This window comes from Balaenoptera acutorostrata, chromosome 17 (genome assembly GCF_949987535.1).
Source record: "Balaenoptera acutorostrata chromosome 17, mBalAcu1.1, whole genome shotgun sequence".
NCBI classification, from domain to species: Eukaryota; Metazoa; Chordata; class Mammalia; order Artiodactyla; family Balaenopteridae; genus Balaenoptera; species Balaenoptera acutorostrata.
The window spans coordinates 51,060,871-51,086,779 of record NC_080080.1 but is presented as its reverse complement, the minus strand read 5'-3'; the positions used below and the strand labels follow the sequence as shown (position 1 = coordinate 51,086,779).

The window sequence follows — 25,909 nt, the reverse complement described above, 5'->3', positions numbered from 1 at the left end:
CCTCCTCTTCCCTAAACACTCCATGTTAGAAATAGTGTAAGAGAGTAGATCCATCTAAGTATCAAAGTGTAGACTGGGAGGTAAAAAATGTACTGCTTGTAATTGCCAAATTTATGTGTGGGACAAGAAGCGAAGCAGAGAATTACAGGCCAATAAACCTGAATTCAATTTAGGGAAAGAAATGGAAAACACGTGGAACTGTGGAACTGCTCAGATAACAATCCTTGAGGAATTTCTATAACTGTACTTCTAAAAGCCAGATCAATAGTTTGGCAACATTAAAATCATTTTGGGGGAGGGGAAACATTTTTCAAAATGTAGAATCTGAAGTTCTACATCAGACATCCTGAAATAGATCTTCTGGAGGAGCCAAGGAATCATCACTTTAGACAAGCTCCTCCAGATGACTCATCTACACATTGAAGTTTGAGACCCACAGCTCCATGGCACAAAAAGAAGTGACAGCAAGAGATGATAAACAAAAAAAATTAAATACTGATGGCATCTTTTCAATTCAGTGCTACTTACTCTATGATTGCCTATATAAATGTTATCTATATTGATTTTTCAGTGGTATCTTACTTCAAATACATGTGTTACATGGTAAGAGTACACAGTTTGAAAAAGCAAATTAAATTTCAAAACATGATCATAATTAATTTTAAATGGATCCACTGAATTTTTTAAACATGGACAGCCTATAAGTAAAATTGTCTTAGCTCATTTCTAACATTACACTTGTAGGTTATAACTTGCTTAGTACAAATCCAATTTTTTTTTTTCTTTTTAAGCTTAACCTTTTAAAACCACACAGTATCGGGGAAATGGGGTGGAGATGACCTTCCATGGGAGAAAAGGTACAGTGGACAGAGGAATAAAGTTTAGCTTATTCAGTGAAAAGCTCACTCCTGTTTACCTACACTCTGTAGCTACATATGCATCTGTTCCCAATTTGAAAAGAATATATTGCAAACAGATTAGTTTATTTTTTTCATGGCTGACCTCTTCTGTTCAGAAAGTAAATGTATAAATTCCTGTCTCATGCTTTATGTTATTAATTTGTATCAATATGATGTTTAAATAAAAAGGCAAAAAATAAAACTCCTCCAAACTCCAAATTCCTCAATTAATGCTAACACCATGTCTCTCGATTCCCTAGCTGGTTCCCACCTGGAAGTAGTAAGCAAAAAAGGGAAGGATCCTGGAGTTTAGGTCCCATTTTCCATCACCCACTTCTTCCTCATCCTCAAATAACACTTAGACAAAAGCACCACCATAGATATTCATACAATATAAACATAAAAGTGAATGATTCTTCCTCTCAATTTTGAAGCTATCCAAATATTTACCAAAACTTCTTGCCACCTAAGATCTGAACTGTCATTATGTCATCAAATGAGTCAGTTTGAGGAGATTTGTAATAATATTGTTATACTGTCTGGAATATACCGTTTTTTCGACTTGGAAAAAAAACTGTCCATTGTATCTCATAAAACAGATAAAAGCCCTTCTTACAATGTCATTCCTCTCTAACCTTGAATAAAAGAGTCTATAAGGGAGTCCATCAATGACAGCTTATATTAGAAACATCAGAACTTGGAAACACATGGCCTATTCTATATTCTTTTCATGGCTGCATCCCTTGTCTCTCCAGACTACATAGACAGCAGAGGGCTTAACGTCTATTCTTTGTGTGTGCTAGATACTAGACAGAAACTAGTATACATATTTATCCTTAGGTTTATATTTCTTTCCTATTAAAGTGAATATAAATGTCTGCCATGTTGGGAAATGTGAAAAACATTTACATTAAAAATGTGAAAGCAATGTAGACCATATGCAAGTGGTCTCTCTAGAAAAGAGTGGCCAGTACCTTTATAGTATCAACTACCAAACTTAAAATACATTCTATCATGAAGACTGTGATGTGAATTCTATTGTACTCCACTCTTCTATCTCTTAAATTGTGAATTCAAACTTTCCTTATTAAAATATTATCCAATAATTATTTGATATAAATAATATATTCACTCCCTCAAGCCCTCACTGAAGAAAGAGAGAATGAGAGAGAGAGAATGGGAAAATACATAAGCCTTAGAATCCTCTAAGACTGAAAAAAAACAAACAAACAAAAAAAAAACTGTACATGCAGGGCTTGTTCTTTAAGCACCTGGAAGTGGAGTAACTCTTCTACCAGCTAATGAAATGCCATCAGTCACAAGCACAAAAATGACTTTGAAACAGGTAGATGGGAAAAACAAGAATCACAAAGTTTACTGTTTTCTATGTGTGAGTTTAAAGATGGGGAGAAACAGGAAGTTGAAAGATTAACACGAGAGGAGGTATTTAAATCTTTATTTTTGCCTTATATTAGCACATTAAAATTTAATCAATTATTTATCTTGCCATGAAAACAACATTATCCTTTATTTTAAACCTAGCTCAATAAAAGACTAGGGCTACCTCTCATAGGGCTCCATTCAATAATTCTGGATCAAAGGACAAATATTCATTTTTGCAATGCTAGTTCTTCTAGGGATAATGTGCATTGGGAGAAAAAAAAGTCCTTTCTCAGCCTTGTCTTGTTCCACCAATATTCCACCTTCTCAACTTCTCTCCATTTTATATCTGCAATAAGTCTTATATATAAGACCTAAGAAAGAACTCTTAGAGCTTAAGTGTCTTATCCTCTTCTGGAAGCAGGAAAACAGTTATCTCCTTTTAATATCACCCTGACTTATTTGCTACAAAGTTTTAAAATAAGATGAAAATCTCTAGATGTATATAAAAAGCTATTTTCCCAAATCACTCAGAAAGCTCTCTTTCAATATATGCATTCATACTTATGTTGCATTCCATACCTTTCCTTTAAGAATGCACATATATATATGCATGAATATGGTATTATGTGTATATAGTTAGAAATGTGTTTAATTGTAACATTACAGATAAATTTAAACAAAGATGAAACAAAGACACTTATTTAATAGTGCCTAGAACATGTGAACATCTTTGCTATTGAGGAAGGAAGTATATCTCAAGTAAAATTATTTCGGACAAAATGAATTTGTCAAAATCTGAATTTAGAAGGCATTTGGTAATGTCCTAATATTTTCTTTCTATTCTTTTGCCCTATTGAAACTGGTTTTTAGGAAATACATAAATAATAAATTCATAAATCAATATTCAAATGTCTAAAACATTTTATTGTTTCAGAAGATATTTTTGTCAACAGAGGGCCAGAATCCAAATAAAAATAAAATAACATTTATCCAATCCATATTACAGTGGTAATTTCTGTAATTTGGTTGTTAATAGCATAGCAGAATGCCCATTTTTCAATAATAGCACCATTCCTCATAAATCCTCTCAAGAACACTGGAGTCTGAAGCCCTGTTTTCTACTCTGGTTTCTGCAATGAACTTTCAGTGAAGCCTGAGGTGAAGTCATGTCCACAACCATGTCGTCAGACTCCTCATCCAGAAAAGCATTGATCTAGATTATGGTTAAAGTCCCAACATGAAAAATATAGATTTGTGGGGGAGGGGCAGTGGGCAAAGAGCAACAGACTCAGCACTTTGCTGTCACCTCTCAAATAAAATCTGTCAAAGAAGTTTCTGGAGAAAAAAGTTATTTATTTGTCAACTCTTGAGTACAAATATTGAGTGTAAATCCAAAATTTAACTTAAGGCTTAAACCCAACCTTAAGCCTCTTGGCTTTGTGTTTCCTCAGTCACACTAGCTCAAAGCTCTACCTCATTTATTCTAATTTCTGTTTTTGTTATACAGAGTAATCTGTGCATGATGACTATTCTTACTCCTTTTCCACTGAAACTTCACACCAAATAGGTAACAATGCTACAGCAGAAGGCACATCTTAATCCTAACTTGTCCAGAGTAATGGAGGGAAGATGGATGACAGTGAAAAGAAAAGGGAAGTGAAAGATAGTCAAGAAGGTAAATGCATGTGTGGGTGTTGGGGTGGGGCAGCTGGGAATAAAGGAGGGGAGGGGAAGACAGATAAAAGGGAAGAGCAGAAAGAAAAGAAAAAGGATAAATCAATTCACCTGTTTTAGACCTCTATTGCTGAAGTTCTGTCCAACACGCCTTCTCAGGTTTCTGTGGAAAGTGCTATTCCTCCACTATCCAATTGTACTGTGAGCTGTCATTCATGGACCCCACAAACTACCTCCAGCTACATACAGGAATAGGTATGTGATTCAAACTGGGCTAATCAGAAACCTTCTTTAGGGGTTTTCATAGTTGAGCTGGAAGTGTATGCATACGGACAGAGGGAAGTTATTTTCTCCCAGAAAGGTGATAAAGAAAAATGGTTTCCAGCTGATAGAAAACCCACACCACACCACATGGAGAAAAATAATCTGCAGCAAGAGAGAATGAAGCCAACCAAGAAAGAGAAGCAGAGATGTGGGTAAGAGAGAAAGCTCTTCCCAGGTCTCAGCTTTAAGATATCTGCAACTGCCCCACGCTGGCTTGGTCAACCTTTCCCCACAATCTGGGAACTCTGCTAGTATTTTCCAATAAACCTCCTCTATCACTCACGGTAGTTCAAATTGGCTTCCTTTGCTTGAACTAAAGCCCAGAATAAAAGTCTAGAATAAAATGCCCAAATTCCATCACAAAATTAATCAATCAATCCATTTGTTGTTTTGTTCAGAAAATGATTTTTGTCTACCCAACCACTGTAATATTCATGGAGATACTACAATAAATAAGTCAGAGAGTCAAACTTTCAAGGAAACTATAGGAAATATTAAAAGAAAAATCATACTAAAATCAAGAAAAGGATGAAGAATGTTAATAATAAGGCCAAATTTCAATTTCTTGTCATGCTAAACATGCTGTGTACTCACCATCAATCTTAATCTAAAGGCAATATACAGAGATTCTAGAAGTAACTATCCTGGATAAAGTGACTAGGATTTTAATTATTTTAAAGGCTAATGATTGACAATTGAAAACAAATGGGTCTTCGTTTTCCCTAAAGTCAGAATAAAGACAATGTGTCTAATATCACGATAATTACTTAATACTGTTCTGGAAGTCAATTATCCAAAAGAATGAATTAAAGAAAAAATTGAGGAGGTAAAATTATCTTTAAGTATAAATGACATGACCATGTACCCAGACAACTCAAGAGATTCTACAGAAGAATTATGTGATACAATATGATGATTTAACAAGGTGGTTATTTGAAATTAATATATAAAAAAATCATTAGCTTTTCTTTAAATAAAAATAATTTGGTAAATATAGTAGAAGTTCCCATTCTAAATAGCACCAAAAAAAAAAAAAAAAAAAAGGAAAAGTAAATTAACTCCATGCCTATAGAAAGTTGCAAAACATTACTGAAGGGAATAAGCAAAATAGCTTGGTATTTTCCCAGGAAGATTTAAATAAATCAGTGGAAAAAAATTGTATTCAGAAATAAGCTAAGATATATGTAAAAATTAATATATAATAAAGGCAGCATTTAAATCAGTAAAAATGTCATAGGTTGAATTACTGGTCCCAATTCTTCACTCCTCCTGCATCCACACCCTTGCCCTGGCCTCATCAGAGGCAATGTGCACATCTGATCTCCTTGACCTTGGGCCTTGTCAAATAACCAACTTGATTAAGGTAAAAGAATTTGGTCAGAAAAGACCATGTGCTAGTTACGAGGATAAGAACTGATGTGGTTACTTGTTCTCCAGCACCTTTGCCATCACCAAGGGAACATGTTCCCATATGCCTCTGGTTCCAAGAGCATGTGCGACATATACAGCACAGCTGCTCTCTCCAAGCTATATGAAAACAAGGTGTCTTCAGCCTTTGGATCCATCAAACCAAATCAAATTTGTCTTAAACCACTGTATTTTATAGTTATTAGTTCTCAACAAAACCTATGTGATATACAGGAAAAGACTACTACTCAGTCTATAGTGCCGAAGCACCTATTAATCAATTTTGGGAAATCATGAGTTATATTCTAATTTTAGTGCCTGTACCAAAAGTATTTTATGCAAATCAAAGATTTAAACAGGAAAAAAAAAAAAAAAAAGACAGAAAGAAACAATTGTTTTTAAAAACAGATTTGAAATGCTGGAGACTTTTTGAAGCATGATACAAAACTAAAAGCCATAATATATATGACTAATTAACCTGAAAAATTAATTAGCAAAACCAAAACATATCAACAAATTCATTTTATTAGGTATGACAGAGAAAGGGTCAATTTTCTTAACAAATATGTATAAAGCTTTATAAATCATTAAGAAAAGAAGACAAAGAATGGCAGGGAAAAATTTATTGCAATAAAAAAATTAATTAATTAAAATATTTTTAAGTGCCAAATGTTTATATTAGTTTAAATTTGTACAAAAATTTATTTTTCACCCATCAGATTTGGAAAAAAATTAAAACTACTGGTAGGTGTGTGTGGAATCAATCATGCTAAACGATTCTTGATAAAGATTAAACTGATGTATTTTGGGGGTAGCAATTTGGCAAAATACACCTAAATTATAAATAAATATAGTCATTAATGCAGCAATTCCACTTCCAGAAATTTTATTTGTTAAACACACACAAGCTTAGGTAAGCATACTGTATTACTGTTTATAATAGAAGTAACCTTGAAAATGACCTAATTATCCAGCAATAGGCTATAATTAAATAAATTACCATATATGTAAGTTATAAGTTACAAGTATAAGGTTGTTCTTTATGTACTGATAAGAAAAATTCTCCAAAGTGTATTGTTATGTTAAAATGTATAGAATATTTTAAATAATGTATTTCCATAAGAAGGGAAGAAAGAAGGAACACAGGAAAGAATGCATTATGTGTGTATGTGTGTCTAGAAAGTTTCTGGAAATTACTCAAGTAACACAGAGAAAAGAAAACCAGGTTTTCGAAAAAAATAAGTGCAACTGAAAACCCTTAGGCAGATGGCTGTCCTCAACTAATAAACTCAGTAAGTTTGCCATTCCTAATATGATGTTATAATAGAAGACTCATTTTTCTTTTTAAATGCAAAAGTAAGTAAATAATGGACTGTTTCATATTCAGAAGACTATATTTCCTCTCCTCCTAAGGAAGATGTAATCCAAACAGACAGTACATGTATCAATGAAAGACTGAAGAAAGTCTTGTTTTTTTGCTGTTCTTATCCTGCCAATCAACAATATGCAGGGGTTCAGCAAGAGAAAATCCATCAAATTTTAACATCTCTTGAGTCAGTTCTTCATGTGTCTTCAATATTGTGCTTGTTAGAACACTAAAGATGATCTAATTTTAATGTAAGTTATTTAAAAGAAATTCAAATTATTACGTGATTATTCACTCTTAGGTTTTACATGCTAATGGATGCAAAAGTTGACAACATATCAATTTATTTCTCATCCATGTAGCTAAAAGAGAGATTGAAATGATTTAAGATGTCCCATGAAATACAAGTAAAATTGTTTTTGCTCTTTCCTGACTATTCTTTTGGGGAAGTTGCCATTTATTAATAGTAATAACTACAACTGAAGTCACTGAACCAGAACAAGGTTATTTTCCTTTTATATTTTTCCTACATGTTCTGATACACCCCTCTGAAAACAAAGACCAATTTTACATTTTTTTTGATGCTAAGCCAATAGGTATTTATAGAAATGTTCTATCAGTGGAATAAGATTTAAAAAACACTTATTTATACCAGAAACACTGATGCAATGTAATGGTGATAACTAGAAAAAATTCCAGGGGTCCAGTCTACTCACTAGTTAACCATTAATCACTAAGATAAATATGGCCTTTTATTATTAGAAGTTAAATATATTGAATAAAGTAACTAAAGTAAATGTAAGATATACACACCATATTTTCACCTAGTATGGGCAAAATGAGTTAAAGGAAAAGATAACTATTGAAATGGATCATAAGATGCCAGTTAAACTAGAAATTTAACACCTATGAATAGGGATGACGTAACCCATTCATTCCTCCATCACGTATCTGCTGAGCTCTCAACTTTTTGCATGGCAGCATTAGGCTTATGGCATACAGTGGTGGTGACCAAGGCAGATATACACTGTCTCATAAAGTTATAATTTACCATGAGAGATATTAATTTATTACACACAAACCATTTATAACAGATTATTTGCACATGGATTTAATGTAATACAGCAAATTTAACCATATGCTCCAGGCAAAAAGAGAGAACAATTATTTAATTCAAGTCTCCTTAAATTTCTTCCCCAGAAAACATGAGTTTGGCCTATATGATTCCAAAGACAGGAAGACCAAAATTCAAAGGTGCTGAGAAACAGAAGTTGATACTTGCCTTCTGCATGTCCATGTGCCAAGTCTTAGCAATTAGTAAGCCATTTAATGGATTTTCAACAGTAATTTAAGGGTGAGCTTTTTGTCTTAAATAAATATATCAATATATAACTTTGAAGGAAGGTAAAACACTCTGTATAATTATGAAAAGTACTTTGAAGAATAAGAAAAGTTATTATAAATGTATAATGGGCTCATCTTCTCATGGGGGTAAAGATGGGAATTAGGGAAGATCAGATAATGTTTGCTGGGCACTGATGAATCTGTAGAAGGGTGGGAAATAAATGAAAGAGTTAAGCATTTTGATGAAGACTCCAAGGAGGACGGATCTTGGTATCTAGGAGGAAAAGAGATTAACAGTATAGCTGCTGACACAGTGGTTCTCAAAGTTTGATCCAGTAACTTCTGTGGGTCCTAAAACTCTTGCAGGAGTCGGCTAGGTCAATAATATTTTAATGGTATATTATTTGCCTTTTCATTCTCATTAGCTTGCAATTGACAGTGGTGTTGACCAGGGCTACATGATTTATAATATTGAAAGTGTGAATGCATAAACAAATATGAGAGTAATATTCCACTGTGTGTGTGTGCATTTTTTTTTTTTTTTTCTTCCTTATCCACTCATCTGTCAATCGACATTTAGGTTGCCTCCATGTCTGGCTCTTGTAAATAGTTCTGCCATGAACACTGGGGTACATGTATCTTTTTGAATTGGAGTTTTCTCCAAATATACGCCCAGGAGTGAGATTGCTGGATCTTGTGGTAACTTTATTTTTAGTTTTTTTTTTTTTTTTTAATTAATTAATTAATTTATTTATGGCTGTGTTGGGTCTTCATTTCTGTGCGAGGGCTTCCTCTAGTTGTGGCAAGTGGGGGCCACTCTTCATCACAGTACACGGGCCTCTCATTATTGGGCCTCTGTTGTTGCAGAGCACAAGCTCCAGACGCGCAGGCTCAGTAATTGTGGCTCACGGGCCTAGTTGCTCCGCGGCATGTGGGATCTTCCCAGACCAGGGCTCAAACCCGTGTCCCCTGCATTGGCAGGCAGATTCTCAACCACTGCGCCACCAGGGAAGCCCTATTTTTAGTTTTTTAAGGAACCTCCATACATACTACATACTGGCTACACCAATTTACATTCTCACCAACAGTGTTGGAAGGTTCCTTTTTCTACACATCCTCTCCACAGTTTATTATTTGCAGACTTTTTAATGATGGCCATTCTAACTGGTGTGAGGTGAGACCTCATTGTAGTTTTGATTTGCATTTCTCTAATAAATAGCAATATTGAGCATCTTTTCCTGTGCCTGTTGGCCACCTGTATGTCTTCTTGTGAGAACTGTCTGCTTAGGTCTTCTGTCCATTTTTTGATTGGGTTGTTTTTTTGATATTGAGCCGCATGAACTGTCTGTATATTTTGGAAATTAATCCCTTGTCAGTAGCAACATTTGCAAATATGTTCTTCCAGTCTATAGGTTGTCTTTTTGTTTTGTTTATGATTACCTTTGCTGTGCAAAAGCTTTTAAGTTTAGTTAGCTCCCATTTGTTTATTTTTGTTTTTATTTCCATTACTCTAGGAGATGGATCCAAAAATATATTGTTTCAATTTATGTCAGTGTTCTGCCTATGTTTTCCTCTAGGAGTTTTATAGTATCTGGTCTTACATTTAGGTCTTTAATCCATTTTGAGTTTATTTTTGTATATGGTGTTAGAGAATGTTCTAATTCCATTCTTTTACATGTAGCTGTCCAGTTCTCCCAGCACCACTTATTGAAGAAACTGTTTTTTCTTCATTGTATATTCTTGCCTCCTTTGTCATAGATTACTTGACCATAAGTGTGTTGATTTATTTCTGGGCTTTCTATCCTGTTCCATTGATCTATATGTCTATTTTGTGCCAGTACCATATTGTTTTGATTACTGTAGCTTTGTAGTATAGTCTGAAGCCTCAGCTCTGTTCTTCTTTCTCAAGATTGTTTTGGCTGTTTGGGGCCTTTTGTATTTCCATGAATTTTTAAATATTTTTTGTTCTCAGCCACAAGAAAGAATGAAATAATGCCATTTGCAGCAACATGGATGGACCTAGGGATTATCATACTAAGTGAAGTAAGTCAGACAGAGAAAGACAAATATCATATGTTATCACTTATATGTGGAATCTAAAAAATGATACAAATGAACTTATTTACAAAAGAGAAGTAGACTCATGGACAAAGAAAACAAACTTATGGTTACCAAAGAGGATAGCGTAAGAGTAGGGGGAGAGATATATTAGGAGCTTGGGATTAACATACACACACTACTATATAAAAAATAAACAACAAGGACCTACTGTATACTACAGGGAACTATATTGAATATCTTGTAATAACCTATCATTGAAAAGAATCTGAAAAAGAATAATATAGATAGATAGATAGATAGATAGGTAGATATATGACTGAATCAATTTTCTGTACACCTGAAACTAACACAGCATTTTGTAAATTAACTATACTTCAATTCAAAAAAATGGTTAAAATAAAAGAAACAAATATGAGAATCCAGCTATCTTTTGTTAAGCTAGATATTAAAGGTATTTGGAGAAAAGCAAAACAATATATTTTTTTCTTACTATTGCTCTTTTGTAAAATGTGCTTTTCATAAAAATATGTTATCAATGTTAATATATTAAGTTAATTATTATTGTTTTAAACGAATTTCTAAATAAATATTTTTAAACTTTCTCAGGTTTGTCTAGAACTATAAACATAGACAGATATAAATCACACAGTAAAAACTTTTGGGAGTTTTCAATAATTTTAGGCCTGTACAGGGATCTTTAGTTTGAGTGCTGTGCTAAATCACAGGGCTCAGTAGATAAACTTTGAGCTATAAGGCTAGAAAGAGTGGTGGGGTCTGATCATGAGAGGTCATACAGACCATGGGATAATACAGTATGTCCAGACTGGATATATAGGCTCAAAGTAGGGCTGTAGCCAAGTACATATGAGAAATGAACAGACTGAAGATGCATGTTATAGGAAAAAAAAAAAAAGACAACTGATTAGAAGTAACGAGTGAAGGGCAGGAAGTTGGGGGATTGGTGCCCACTTTTCTCACATGAACACACATGTGATAGGTGGTGCCAAGTGATGGAAATCACTGAGGGAGGACAGTTTAGACAGATTGATATTTCTCCTCTTTATGTATTGTGTCTTCCTGCTTTTTTGAGTGCTTGGTAATTTTTATTATTGGATGTCAGACATTGTGAATTTTAACTTGTTGAGTGCTGGGTTTTTGTATTCCCATATGTCTTATTGAGTTCTGTTGTGAAAATCAGTTTAGTCACTTAGAAAAAGTTTGATCCTTTAAGGTCTTGCTTTTAAGACATTTTAAGCAGAACTAGAGCAGTTTTCAGTCCAGGGATTTTTTTTCCCACTACTGGAGCAAGATGCTTCTGAGTACTCTACCCAACACCCTGTAAATGATGAGGTTTTCCAATGTGGCTGGTGAGAATGGGCACTATTCCCAGCCCTGTGTGATCTCCAGGCATGGTCCCCTCTGATCCTGTTGGTTGATTCTTTCTCTGGCCTCCACTAGTTACTTCACAGGAATGTGCAGGTCACTTCTTAATTGAATACTCAAGGGGAATGCTCTGCAGATCTCCAGTGTTTTCTCTCTCTGCAGAATTCTCCTTTCTGGTATTCTGACCTGTGAATTCTAAACTCCTTGGTTTCTCCATACTCCCAGCTTCATCTCCTTAACTCAAGGAGTCTGTATGACTCAACCTGGTTCTGCCTTCCCTGTACTATCACCTGGAAACCCTCTCAATGAACTAAATTGATATAATCATAGGGCTCATCTTGTTTGTTTCCCATCTTTCAGGGATGACTGTCCTTCACTACCTGATGTCCAGTGATTTAAAAACCACTGTTTCATATGTTTGTTCTTTTTTTGTTTGTTTATTTCAGCAGGGGATAGTAAATCAGAAGGCTATTGCTTATCTTGACCCATTCTCCTTTACCTCTTTAATCTCAGAACAACCCTTGAGTTGAGTATTATTACCTCTATTTTACACATGAGGAAATAAGTAGTAACTTGCTCACTCAAGTTCACTGAGCTTTGGTGACACAGCTAAGATTTTTAAGCATTCCTTCCAAAGTTCTTGCATATAGCCATTATGATACACTGCCTATAGAGAAAGTGAGAGATAGCTGAATGGATACTTAACACTGAGAATGTTTTATAAAGTCACCTTTGTAAATTGGTTTAAAATAGTCTTTCCTTAAAAGGCTAATAAATGAACTAAGTGAGCCATGAAAGCTATATACAGCAACAATCTTAAGGACTGAAGAATCTTTAAAACATCGTTAGGTCAACCACCAAGATGAAGTCTCCATTGCCTCTACAATAAAGACAATAACCAGATATCAGGCCTATTCTCAAACAGCGAGTCCTGAGGCACCTCATCCACCTCTGAAATGATCTACTTCTGAGTAAGTTCTCTTTTACATTAAAATAAAGAAGTATATTAGAAATGATCAAATATATCTGTTTCCTTGTAGCTTCTACCCAATCAAAGCAATATATAAAAAAACTCCATAACTCATGCCAGTCAGCAGCCATATACATACATATTCTTCCCCAGCAGGGCACTGGAACACAGATCTAACAGGTTTTCCTTTACATGTTCTACTCTTTTCATCTTGGAATGTAATCAAAACTTCCTAAAACCTTTGAAAATCACATTTAATGTGACAACATGAAACATGAAAAATAGTTGAGGAATGAGATATTATGATTAATTTAATATTACATATAATTAAGATTATGCCACATTTAGTATTATATGCAATTTAACATAGGTTACCAATTTTCTATAAGTAAAAAATCATAAAGGGTATTAAACAGTAAATTTATATTGAGCACCACATAATCACTCTTGAATCAACAAATCAAATCAACAACAGTCTATTCAGTTTTTACTCCAGGTAAGTCTCTATACTAGGATAGACCTAGCATTTTCTTTATGCATGTCAATGATTTCTTTTCAATTTGGAATATAAAAGATGTGAGCAATGGAACTGGACTACACTGTCCCTACTGGGAACCTGGGAGTTATTTCTTGCCTGTATTTACTTGGTTAGGACCCTGGGCTCCATACCCAACCTGCCTGCTTTGATTCTGGGCTATTCCACTTCAGGAGAATTCAGGGATAGGTGGCCTTGGCAAGTTCCTCAACCTCTCCATGCCTCAGATTCCTCATCTGTGAAAGAGAAATAGTAGTGCTATCTCACAAGATTGTAATAAAATTTAAATGAGTTAAAATATATGAATCACTTAGAACACTATCAGGCACATAGCAAATGTTCAACCAGTGATAATTAACTCCGTTTTTCTTATCAATAAAATAAGGTGTTCAGTGAAATCAATTCCAGGTATTTCTATTCTACTGGTTATTTGGACCTTGTCTAATTAGAATATAATGCTGGCACATAATTGTTTCTACATTCCCGGTTATCGGCGGGAATGAAAAAACTGAGATATACCCTTTTCTTACCTAAGAAAGAGATTGCTTGGGATTGTCTCAATGCTGTCATTACAAAACCTGTGCTATAGACAAGCAATAAAGATCACAGATCCATTTTATGAATGGTCAAAATAAGGCAAAGACTATTTTAGTAATTTGCTTGAGTCATCCACGGGACTAACAAATGATTTCACTCCATCTACATACAGGAGCAAGTTAGCAAGTTCTATGAATAGAACTGTTGTAATATTAAAACACACAGATGTCCAAAAGAGTTTTATCTGTAACTGGGAGTGAGTTTTTGTAAGTTGGTTATCAATTTCATATAAATCATTGAGTGTACATTTGATTCTGGAAGTTCTTTGAATTTATTCTGCCTTATTCACAATGAAAGAGGGAAGAGAAAAAATGTGGCTTCTTGTAAAATTTTACCCAATTTCCAAGCCTGGTGTCCTGTAATATATCTAGAATACAAAGTCCCTCAAGACTCCAACTAGAAGAAAAAGTAGGACCACAAGAAGGAACTGGCTTGCAATTGTTTAAAGGGAGAATGAATACACAGACATTAGAAACCTAAAACAAATTCAAATTTCTAATTGCTATAAACAATGAGAAACTATTAACACATGGTATGAATTCAACAGTGAAAAGTTCCCATGGAAAATATGCTTCCACTGGCATCACTTAGGGTCTGACTGCATCAGCACCTGCAGAGGCACAGGTCTGTATTCCACTGACATCACCTCAGGTGCATGCAATTTGGGGACATGAAATAAAGTTCATAAAAGTAGCCAGCTTCCTTAAAACAATGGCAGTTTATTCCCCCATAACTTGAGCATGACTAAAACAAATACTGTAAAATTCCATTGCATTAAGTAGTTTATTTGGTCATTTGAATACATAATTTTAAGGACTATCTCTCCTGAGAATATCTGTCTGTGGGGCCATGGCTTACTTCGTATATCCATATTTCACTTAATTGACTAGATTAAAAACTTTAAAAAATCTGAATAATGCTTGTAAGTGGATTATAATATCTTAATTAAATGTCGGCATTCCCCAATGCATTAGTGACTGCCCCCTGTTTAATCCCCACTTATATAATAATCTGGTCAACTGAAAACATATTTTAAGGTTCCTATTAAAGGTAAAGCACTATTTCACACTTTTGTGGCTTATTTCTTACATATTTTTTAAAAGATAAAGAGGTAAAACCTATATTTTAAAATGTGCTTTCATCAAAAAATAGTTATTCAATAAATTCCCCTGGTAAACATTAAAAAATAAAATAACCTCAGTCTGACAAGCATTTAAAAATGGATTTTTGCTATATATCTAAAAGGCATAATCAAATTAGATTTATCTCACCTCTAATCTGTAAGACTACAATTATTTCATTCATTATTTTAGTTAAAATGAGAATACCAAAAGCACCTACATTTACTACGATGTATAGTGTCTGACCTATTCTACACTTAAAAGGGAGATATAAAGCCGTCCTACATTGTAACAATCTTTGTCATATTGTCATGCCCAGAACTCCTCCGAAACTCCTCCAGAAGTGTTCATTTCCTTCTTAGTTCATCAAATATGTAATAACCGGTACCAAGTGGCTATCAGTAAACCTAAGTCACACATTAAATCGTGAATAGTTCATTGATTTCCTTAAGCTCTCTATGATTGGCTATGATTCATTTTAAGACATCTAATTGCACCTACTGGCCTTGATTTTTAAACCAAGTTCTACCATTGGAATCTTTAAACGGCTCAATAGCTCCCTCTAGCCTCCTTTTATATACTACACCCACAGGTCACAATAAAAGGTTAGCAGCCTATTGCGGGGTTACTCTTACTCTCTTGCCTAAACTTGTTATGTGGCTCATCAAGATATTCCACTGATCCAAACCCAAGGATGCACAATGCCAAATGGTAGTGGTGAGACACTATGACAAAGAACATCTATTCAGAGTGCTAAATGATAGGAAACAACAATCAAATATGATTACATGAATAACCTCAAAATCTATAAATGACTTTCCCAAGGAAAGAAGGCAAAAGAAAAAAGTTGAGTGTCACTTATTTTAACTTAGTAGTTTATCCTTTTAACCTGGAATATTTTTGCTGTTTGCATAAGCTGCATATTTCATAAAACAAATGCAGTCTGATTTTTCACGTTCAAAATCAAATGTGTTGTGAAGAACAAAAATAACCCTCAAAGAGCCAGGCGCCAAAATTATTTTCCACAGTGGGCAAAAGGGACATACAGTATAAGTACTTCATTTCACTACAAAATATGTGTATATTTTTTATATATAGATATAGATGGATTTGAATTTTGAGACCCTCCCCCAAAAAACTATTTTGATCTCATTCCAACTTTCCTTTTTATGATTGAAATACCACTTGTAGATGACACGTATTTTTCAAAATAACATCAAGCCATGTTTTTAACATTAAATTTTTAAAGTTTGCTACCTTGGCAAAAAATTGATTTTAAAATTACATATAATTTGCTGCCAGTGTTTTTACTACTCAGCAGAAGGCTAGGATAGTTTCCAAAATGGAACACCCTGTGTCACTACAGAAGATAACAAATGTTAGATTTAAGTTGCACATTCTGTATTTCTTCATGATAGGCACTTCAGAAAGAAAAAATCTGAACATTTGTTAGCCAGTTGCCCCAAAATTTACAGGATAAATATGTACATTTTCCCCTTTTGGCTATGTAAATTAAAGCTTGGAGGTTCATACAATAGAACTTCAAATTTGGAAATGGCCTTACTGACAGGTTAGTTCAATTGTCATTTTGCCGAAGATCAAGGCTATGTTAGTATAAGAGCAAAACACGTCCCTTGACCCTCTGTCCTAGGGCTACATTATACTATATTGCTAGCTATCTTCTATCCCCAATGTTACATGCACAAGTTATTTTATTTTAAACTTCTTTGTCATTGAATAAACCACTTTAATACCTTTTTCTGCCCATCCTCCTCCTTCCCCTATTAACTAAAAGAAAAAAAGACTTTTATGGTCTGAATTTGGGGTATAACATAGAGCTGGTCTAAGTTATATATCAAATCCTACTCCTAATGTGAATAGGAAGCACTTGGGCATTGAGCCAGTTAAAATAAACAGGCCCATTGAATCATAAAGGCCTATTTCTTTTCCATGGTATTAAAAGAAAAGATAAACAGATTTCAGCAAATTCAGTCTTATAAAAGAAGGTGTGAGCTGAACTTGACATTCTATGATAGTAACAGATGATGAGACAAAATGTGAAAATCACATTCCTGAACTAAACTAGGAAAAACCCACAGGAAGAAAATGTACTGATGTTAGCTTGGTTGACTTTCAATATATTACATTTTGTAAAAATTAAAAAGTATTAGAATAAAATCTTCCTAGACCAGCTGGTATATCCTAACCTGATAGACTTTCTGTAATTAGATGCAATCATACCTTTGAATCAGCATTTATTTTTACTAACAATATCTAAATAGTATGGAGTATTTAACTATGGGAAGGCATGTTCCTGTCTATCCACTATCTATCTACCTAATATGATATACATGTATTCATTTAATCATCAGAACAATCCTTATGAGACAAGTACTGTTAGTATCTCCGTTTTACAGATATGTACACTGAGGCTCACAGAGGTTATCTTGCCTGTTATTGACTTAACAATTAACTTGCAAGTAAAAGGGCTGGGATTAAAATCCAGGCAATCTGGTGACAAAATATGAGCTCTCTTTTTTTTTTTTTTTTTAAGTATAGTTGATTTACAATGTTGTATTAGTTTCTGGTATACAGCAAAGTGATTCAATTTTATATGCATACATATATATATATATTCCATTTCAGATTCTTTTCCATTATAGGTTATTACAAGATATCAAATATAGTTCCATGTGCTATACAGTAGGTCCTTGTTGTTTATTTTATATATAGTAGTATCTATTAATATCAGACTCCTAATTTATCCCTCCCCCTTCCTTTCCCTTTTGGTAATGATAAATTTATTTTCTATGTCTGTGAGTCTATTTCTGTTTTGTAAATAAGTTCATTTGTATCATTTTTTAGATTCCATATATAAGTGATACCATATGATATTTGTCTTTTTCTGTGATTTACTTCACTTAGTATGATAATTTCTAGGTCCATCCATGTTGCTGCAAATGGCATTATTTCATTATTTTTTATGGATGAGTAATCATAATACGTGCTCTTAATCACTATACTATACCACAATAAAAAATTATTTGATGAATATAATTACATTCACAGATATTTAAAATGAATTGTGATGGAAAGTAACATGAAAAATGACTTTCTCAATTTGAAATATATGTGCTGAAGGGTCAGAAGGCTCCTGAAGGTGCACAATGAAATAAGTCTTTCTCTTCTGACACTGAACAAATTTAACTAATTGATTTAAATGTTCAATGTCCTTTTTTGGTCCAGAAATAATTTCAGTTGGTCATTTACCAAATATTCTGAACAGGTACATTTTGAGTAGTACCTTGCGGTAGGTCAGGCAGAAAAATAAATTTACATAAAATAATTGATTAATCCAACTTAAGAGAAAATAATTATACCACTGAACAAGTGCATTAAAATTTTCTTATGTTAATAACCTGAAATAGCATGAATAAGAAAAAGTATAAACTTTAGATCTATCACTTTTAACCTGACTCTAGAAATTAAAAAGCTGTTATTGAACCCAACTCTATTCTTACTTGATAGGGATGAAGAGACTGAAAGAGAAAACCCAGCTGTACAAAGGGATGGACTTGGATGGTTATTCTCTGTGGATTTCTCAGGGGTAGTATGAGACAATCTACCTCACTGGTATAGGCTCACTAGTAAGGATTTCATGAATAACCCTAGATTTGGGCAACCTGACCAAGCAATTCTGAACAGAGAAAGGCACAGTTAAGGTGGAACACACAGGAGAAGCTGAAGAACCTGAGGACTAGTGAGTCTTCTGGCTTCTTGGTCAGAGTTCTTGGCTCTTATGATATTCTGAATGGCCAGCACACTTGGGATTCCAAAGCATGGAATGTTGCTGCAGGTTAAAAACCTTTGTGAATCAGTTATGCAGCCCCTGCTATTGACCAGTATAAATTTGCTACAATGGAGAATTATGGGATGTAGTCAGAATCCTTACTCAAGGAGACTGACCAGATCATGTTGTCACCATCCTTCCATGAGCAAATAAAATAATGCATGTTGATTATTTAAGCAAGTAGAAAACAAGAGATATGAGAAAAGATCCCAACATCTGACGTTTTAAAACCTGTAAAGTATAATTTTTTTATCTCTGAAATGTCTCACCACTAATTACTGCTAAGATGATACGCAGTACAAAGCTAATGCAAGGAAACTCTGAACTTTTAGGTAGATTCAGATAAACCTGACAAAGGTGAATAAATACTAAATCAGTTAAACACTGCAAGAAAAATGTAGGAGGGTTACACACACAGTTCATAGTATTTGTCATAAAACAGCCTTCTGAAATCTAGAATCTCTCTTCTTTCTTTAACAAAGAAAGGAACAAATCAATTTTTGTTTTATCAAGTTCTTTTTGTCACCAAAAGTCATCTTCTCATGCTTTGATATGTGCATCATTCAGAGTATCACATGCTTTTATTTTACCATTAAATTGGCTTAAAATAATTTTTCTCACTAGAAATGTGTGCTATTGTTTAAAAAAATAAACAACATGTTCACATAAATATTTAACACTTGACAAACTATGAAAGTTGATGATGAAAGTTATTGATTATGAACTATATTTATTCTATCTTAATTTCATGACAAAAGTGTTTGCAGTGTTAAAAAAATAAATAAATAAAGGAGTCCCAGGATCATGAGAATCCCCACTACAACAAGAAAATTATTTTAGAGACAAAATGACTTTTTAGAGTGTACAGATTAAATCATGATTCTTTGCTAACAATTTAGCTTCTTCTGACCAATGAACATGTCTGATTCAGACTGCTGTCCAATGACAGCAGTCTTTGAGTTTTAGTTAATATTAGCAAGGTACCTCCTTTGCATCATGCTAATGATTACATACTGAAAGGCGCACTCCACAAAAATGGATCCAGTGATATACAAAAATCTTTAAACAAATGTATAGTGAAATTTTAGCACTAAACAGTGTTCTACCAGAAATATATAAGGAGGGGAATGTATTGAATCTCTTCCATAGTACTGCTTCTGTTAGTGTCTTACCCTTCTTCTTAGCTGTAAGAGATGTTCCTTTTTGCTTCTTAAATACAAAAGCAAACAAACAAAATGCACTCTTTCCTGTAACAGGCTTTCATCAGCATATTAACAAATATCTCCTGCTCTAATAATTAAAAATTTCAAAATTTATACTTTCAAAATCAGACAGGAAAGAGTTAACATGAATACCTCTACCCAACTCCCTCCCACCTAGGTGGGGAGGGAACATAGGTTTTTAAACCTTAAACTGTAGAAATGAAAAGTATGGGGGTCCCACCAATTGTGAAGCTCAGCGAGGAATAAAGCATTGTAATCTCAGTTGTCAGCATAAAAAGCATCTCTTAGAAGCTTCGTTCCAACTATAACAACTTAGTGTGCTTGCTAGAAAAAAAAAAATGTATGATCATATGAGCTTCATGCATGATTGATACCATTACTGTTTATTTTAAGACTGTCTTTAAGAATCAGTCAAATAAAGCAGTCTCAGTTTATGTTTTGCAACCAGAATGCGCAACACAATATAAATGCCTTTTCTGAAGATGTGATGGACTATTCTTCCCCTTAGTGTTTCCTACCAAAAAGAAACATCTAATAAAAGTGAATCAGGCAGAAATTCATGTCACAAAATATCCTGTCATCCGTGTTCTTTATAGTATGCTGAATTACCTAGCAGCTATTCTTATGATTTTAAAAAAAGGAGGTTATCATTACACACAAATAAGTATATAAACCCAACTAAGGATATGTTCAAATGCTTAAAAAATGCTATTTGGGAATAATACAAAACTCTGAAACATAATCTACTTTAAATAATTACAAAATCTCCTTTGTATCAAATACCCTTTTTAAGGTCTCAGATGGCACATGCCTCTTATCTTTCATAATTAAATCTTTGCATTGTGTAATAAATATGGATGGAATAACTTAAATACTCTAAAAATGGAGGAAAAAAAAACCCCTCTTTTTTCCATGAACAATTTTTAACATGTATCTTGAAGAAAGAGAAGAAATTACAGAAATTCAAAATAAAATCTTCTTTTAGCAAAATCATAACATTTCTCCCATAATAATATCTTATTGAACTGATTGAGGGATTCAAACTATGAAGAGATACACGCACATTTTATTTAGGCTCAAAAAGGAAAGCTAATAATCATCAATACACTGATGTTATCTCAATAGTCTCTGAAAGCAAATCTAAGACTTTCCCAAAGCAGGTGGCCATGAATCCAGGCTCTCCCTCCCTCTTCAGATTGAGCAAGATAAAAACTAGCCCCTACTTTTAACCATCTCTCCCACACCCCACCTCACCACCATCACCACCACCACCAATCTGAAGCAATAGGCCCTTCTGTTTATAACCTTATAAATAACAGCTTGCCACTTTCATTCCTCTAGTCTATGAACTGCTTACTTTTTTCATTTCCACAATAAATTATCTCTTGATTTAAATGTTAGAAACAAAAATCCATCTGTGGCATGCAATTCCAACAGTTCAAATTTGCAACCAAGAAAAGTCTGGACTTACATACAGTCCCTTTCCATCTCTTTTATTCAGAAAAACAAAGTTGTATTTTTCAAAGGGTTAAACAGTTTTCGTTTGAATTAGGGTTTTGGTGTAATATAATCATACTTAATATCTGTAAACTTAACTCTTGATAATGGTTCTTACTTTTTCAAATACTTTGTTTCTCTATTAACCACCACTTATTACATGTAGTCCTAAGAAGAGTTTATACAGAGAATTATATTCAGAATATGCCCTCACATATGGCATTTATTATGCACACTTTGTATATAAATCTGTTACATGAAACATGTTCAAATACTGTGCAACAGGTTCTGCTGTTGTGTAAACACACACACCCAACAAAATGAAAATAAGCTTTAAAAAGTCAACAATATAGGGAAAAAATCACATTATTCTTCAGAGACTTAATCATAATTCTTTTGAGGTGACAGAAGATCTAACCAAAAGGAGTATATTTTACTAAGACCCTCTTATTGTCTTTGTATTCCACCGTGTAGGTGATAAACTGGTTAGAGCCCAGGTGTATACAAGCTTCCATTGATTTATTGCATGTTACTGGCTTTAGTGCTGAGTTGATGACAGGAAAAGTACTTTGGCATAGGTCTGACAAGTCGTTATCCTTAAGTTCCCTTTTGCTTTGTGTCTGTCTGTTCCCAAAGCTATCAAAGTAAAGCAAATGACAGTCTAAATCCTCTATGTTTTGCCATGAGAGTGTGAAATCGAATTGTAAGACACACCTCAGAACTATTACATTGGGCCACATTTATTTTCAATTGGTGGGGGAGGGGAAGCGAAAACACTTAAAGAGATGGATTTCATGTCCTCTGTGTAGCCAGATCTAGTTACAGTGTATTAAGTTATGTCTAAATGAGAAAAAGACTCTGTCTAGTCAAGTGTTTTATCACAAAGTAATGTTATTAAACATATCAAGTATTCCCACGCTCTCCTCTAGATTCTTTGATTTTAACCTCCTTTGTTAGGCACAAAACACAGGGAAAAAGATTTCAGGAACAACACCAAGGCAGCACATTATGCCAAGCAATGAATTCTGTGTCTCCCGAGCAGTTTATTTATTATAAACTCAAACTGCTTTTATCAGACTACACGTTTGCTATATGTAGGTCTTCTAGGTCTTCGCCTCTTTCCTTGATAAGAAGCATGGATCGGCTACAATTGTGTCTTTGAGCGCGCAGCACGGTGCTTTGTGCTGCTGGGGATAACGGATTCTCAGTCTCACGCGCATCCATCACCTAAGACAGGGAAACTCAACACGGGTCTTGGCGGCTGGAAGGGAAACAATGTGTTGAGACCCTGGCTGCTGTGAGCTACAAGGATCTGACGAGTGAACGATATGTTTCAGGGAGCAGCCCAGGCAAGGGGGAAGGAAGAAAGCCCTCGTACTCTTACCTCCACATTGAAATACTGCTCCGTTCCGCAGACGGTAGCACATAAAATCCAAAGCAAGGTTTGCAAGTAAAATACCCCCGAATGATGCACGAAATCCAACCGTCTTCCAGTGCTGAATGTGAGTAAGATCATAGTGAACTGTGCTTCAATGGATGGACGAGCTCCCCTTCGTTTTCTCCCTCTCTCCCTTTCCCTCCCTCCCTGGTTTCCTTTCAAAAGTCCTCCGGGTGGGTAAGGAGCCTGCAGGTTCACCCACAGCCCGGCAAGGGGAGGAGACAGAGGGCCCCGCGCTCGGCAGCCCCCAGAGAAGCAGCGGCTGAGGTAGAGTCAGCAGCAGCTCGCATTCACCATCCTCGTGGGCCCGCGGCCGGGAACGTGGCGCCCAAGTTCACCGGCGGTTCCGGCTCAAAGAACAGAGTCGCAGCCGCAGCAGCCGCAGCAGCCGCAGCAGCCGCCGCCGCCTCCAGAGGGTGCGTCCGCCTCCTCCTCCACCGCCCACTCCTCCTCCGCCGCTACCGCCTCCTGCTTCTGCGGGAAGGGCCTCGGCCGCTCCTCGCTCTCTCGCCTCTGCTTCTCCTTCCCTCCTCTCCTCGCTCCCCTCCAGAACGTTCATCCGTAATCTACATAACTCCTCCTTCCCGGGGTCTGCCTGACTCTTGGGCCCTCGGCGCGCGCGCGCACAAACACACACACACACACATCTGCACACGAACACACTCACACAACCCGACTCGCAAGCGCGCGCTTCTTAAAGGAGACGGCTGGTAAAGGGGAACTGCCAGTGTACCGCGCACTGAAAGTAGACAGCCCGGGAGAGGGGTCCTGAATTGAGACATGGTCTTTAACATACCACCCACCCCTTATCTTCGAGACAAGCACACAAGAACCTGGGCGGCTCCATTCTTTCGTCTCGCCCACCTTCCGCCGAGCACCTAGAAACAAGTGCGCCCCTCCGCTGCCGGGGACTGGGTGGGGCTCAGGCTGCGGACCCCGGTATGGGCTGGGGAGCTGCCCAGGCCTGGTCCCGGTGGGCGACCGTCGTCCTCAGTCGAACAGACGCTGGGAATCTGAGGGAGCGCCCGGGTCACTGTGCGCTGCTTGGGGGCTCGGGTCTGTTGCCAGCAGGCCAAGTTTAAAAAGCCTAAGCTGGCAAGTCCTGAGCGTCCAAAACTTTGTTGAGGCCCACCAACCAAGCCTGTGGCCTGTTGTCTCCCTGAATTCTCTCTACCATCATTACACCCCGCCTTTTGGGCTCGCGGGGAAGGCAAAGGGTGGGGGCGTGAGGGAAATCTAGTCAAATACAAAGCACGAGGAAAATGCTCACTTTCCAAAGATGTTCTGTCTGGTGGAAACAGGTACACACTGGGACCCCGGAGAGGTGGTCCGGGTGTTAACAAAACACCGGGCCAGAGAGGGCGGGGGCGCCTGAAAGAACCGCGCTGTGGGAGCTTGGGGAAGGGCTGGGGAGGAAAGGAGAGGGAGCAGCCTGAAGAAAGGCGAGTAAAGCAGCTGGCTAGGGCGGGAGGAAGAGGCTGCGCGCAGACCAAGCGGGGGAGAGGCTGGCGGGAGCGAGGAGAGCTGCAGTCAAGAGGAGGAGGCTGCTGGCAGGGGAACTTCGGTAGAGGCTGCCAAAAAGGACTCGAGCCTCAGCAGTGTGAGGCAGTGGACTGGGGTGGCAGCAACCACCAGCCCTTGGCAGGTGATGGTTTGGCTGAAAGAGAAAGGGGGAAGGGAGACAGGCAGGCATCTGTTTGGGGGCCCTGCCAATAAACGTGCTTCTCCTTGGCAACCAGCAGAGGGGAAGAGGAGCCCACGGGAAAGAAATGGAGGTAAGGTTGAGAATAAAGACTGTTCCAGGTATGGCAGCTACCTCGGTGAGGTGGAAGAGAGAATTGACAAAGCAAATTTCATGGGTGAATTGGTAAAGCAAGAAGTAGAACTACAAGAGGTCATGCAGATGGAAAATGTTGAGACACATCTTGCCAAAAATTGCATTGGACTGTAATAAAGCTGAGGAATGGAACTTTTTGACTAATGCTTTTAAAACTGTAGGAAATATGACCCACCCAATTTGACTCAAGTCTCTCAGGGAGGCTTTCCTGACAGTCTGTTTTGCGCACAGCATGTCCTGTCCACAAGAATTTTGAAGACATAAGAAATACCTTATATTGTATAGCATATTATAGTTTGCAGAATGTTTCCACACATAGTATCTCATTTAATTTTCACAAACATCCCTGAGGATTTTGTTTTCATCTCACAGGTGGATAAAAGGATGGTAATAAAAGATAACTTTCCAGCAGATCATTCAAGTGGCAAAATTAAGACCTGAGTTTTCTGACTCCCACTTCAGTGCATTTCCCAATACACTCCACTGACTTTCCATATGGAAATCTGTTTCTGCTCTTAACAGTTGTATAACCCGTAGATTGAGTTAATTTATGTACATGAAACAATTAAAAGGCAACATGAAAGCAAGATCATTATATAGAAGGTACAAGGTGTTATATGTCAATATAGAGTAACAAAATGCGGTGGGAACTATTTGTTAATAAATTAAGAATTATTTTTATGTATACGTTATATCTAGCAAAGTACAAAATTTTAGAGGGAAGAGATACAGGGGAAAAAAAAAAGTTTATGCTGTTTTCCTCATTCTGGAGATAGCATTGAAGGGAGGGAGGTAAAACAAACTTACACAAGATTTACATGAGAAAACAGTTATAAATGGTGAAGTCCTTGCTAAATGAGCCAGAATATTAGAAGACTTTATCAAGGAAGTGGAATGCAAGTTAAATGCGGCTAGCCTATCAACAAGGAGGGATTTCTCACTGCAAGCAACCTATTTGTCAAAGAAAATACCTGAGCTCAGAACAGAGAGCTACATTAAC

At 36.1% G+C, this 25,909-nt stretch overlaps 1 protein-coding gene across 1 annotated transcript in view; it reads right to left on the bottom strand.

The window, feature by feature from the left end:
- Positions 1-23,376, bottom strand: part of MMP16 (matrix metallopeptidase 16) — a 340,143-nt gene extending 316,767 nt beyond the window's left edge. Inside the window, exon 1 of the mRNA XM_007181293.2 lies at positions 23,019-23,376. Within this exon, the coding sequence (XP_007181355.1) occupies positions 23,019-23,150 (132 nt within the window). The 5' untranslated portion in view covers positions 23,151-23,376. The remainder of the gene's footprint in view (positions 1-23,018) is intronic.
- Positions 23,377-25,909: the final 2,533 nt, after the last annotated feature.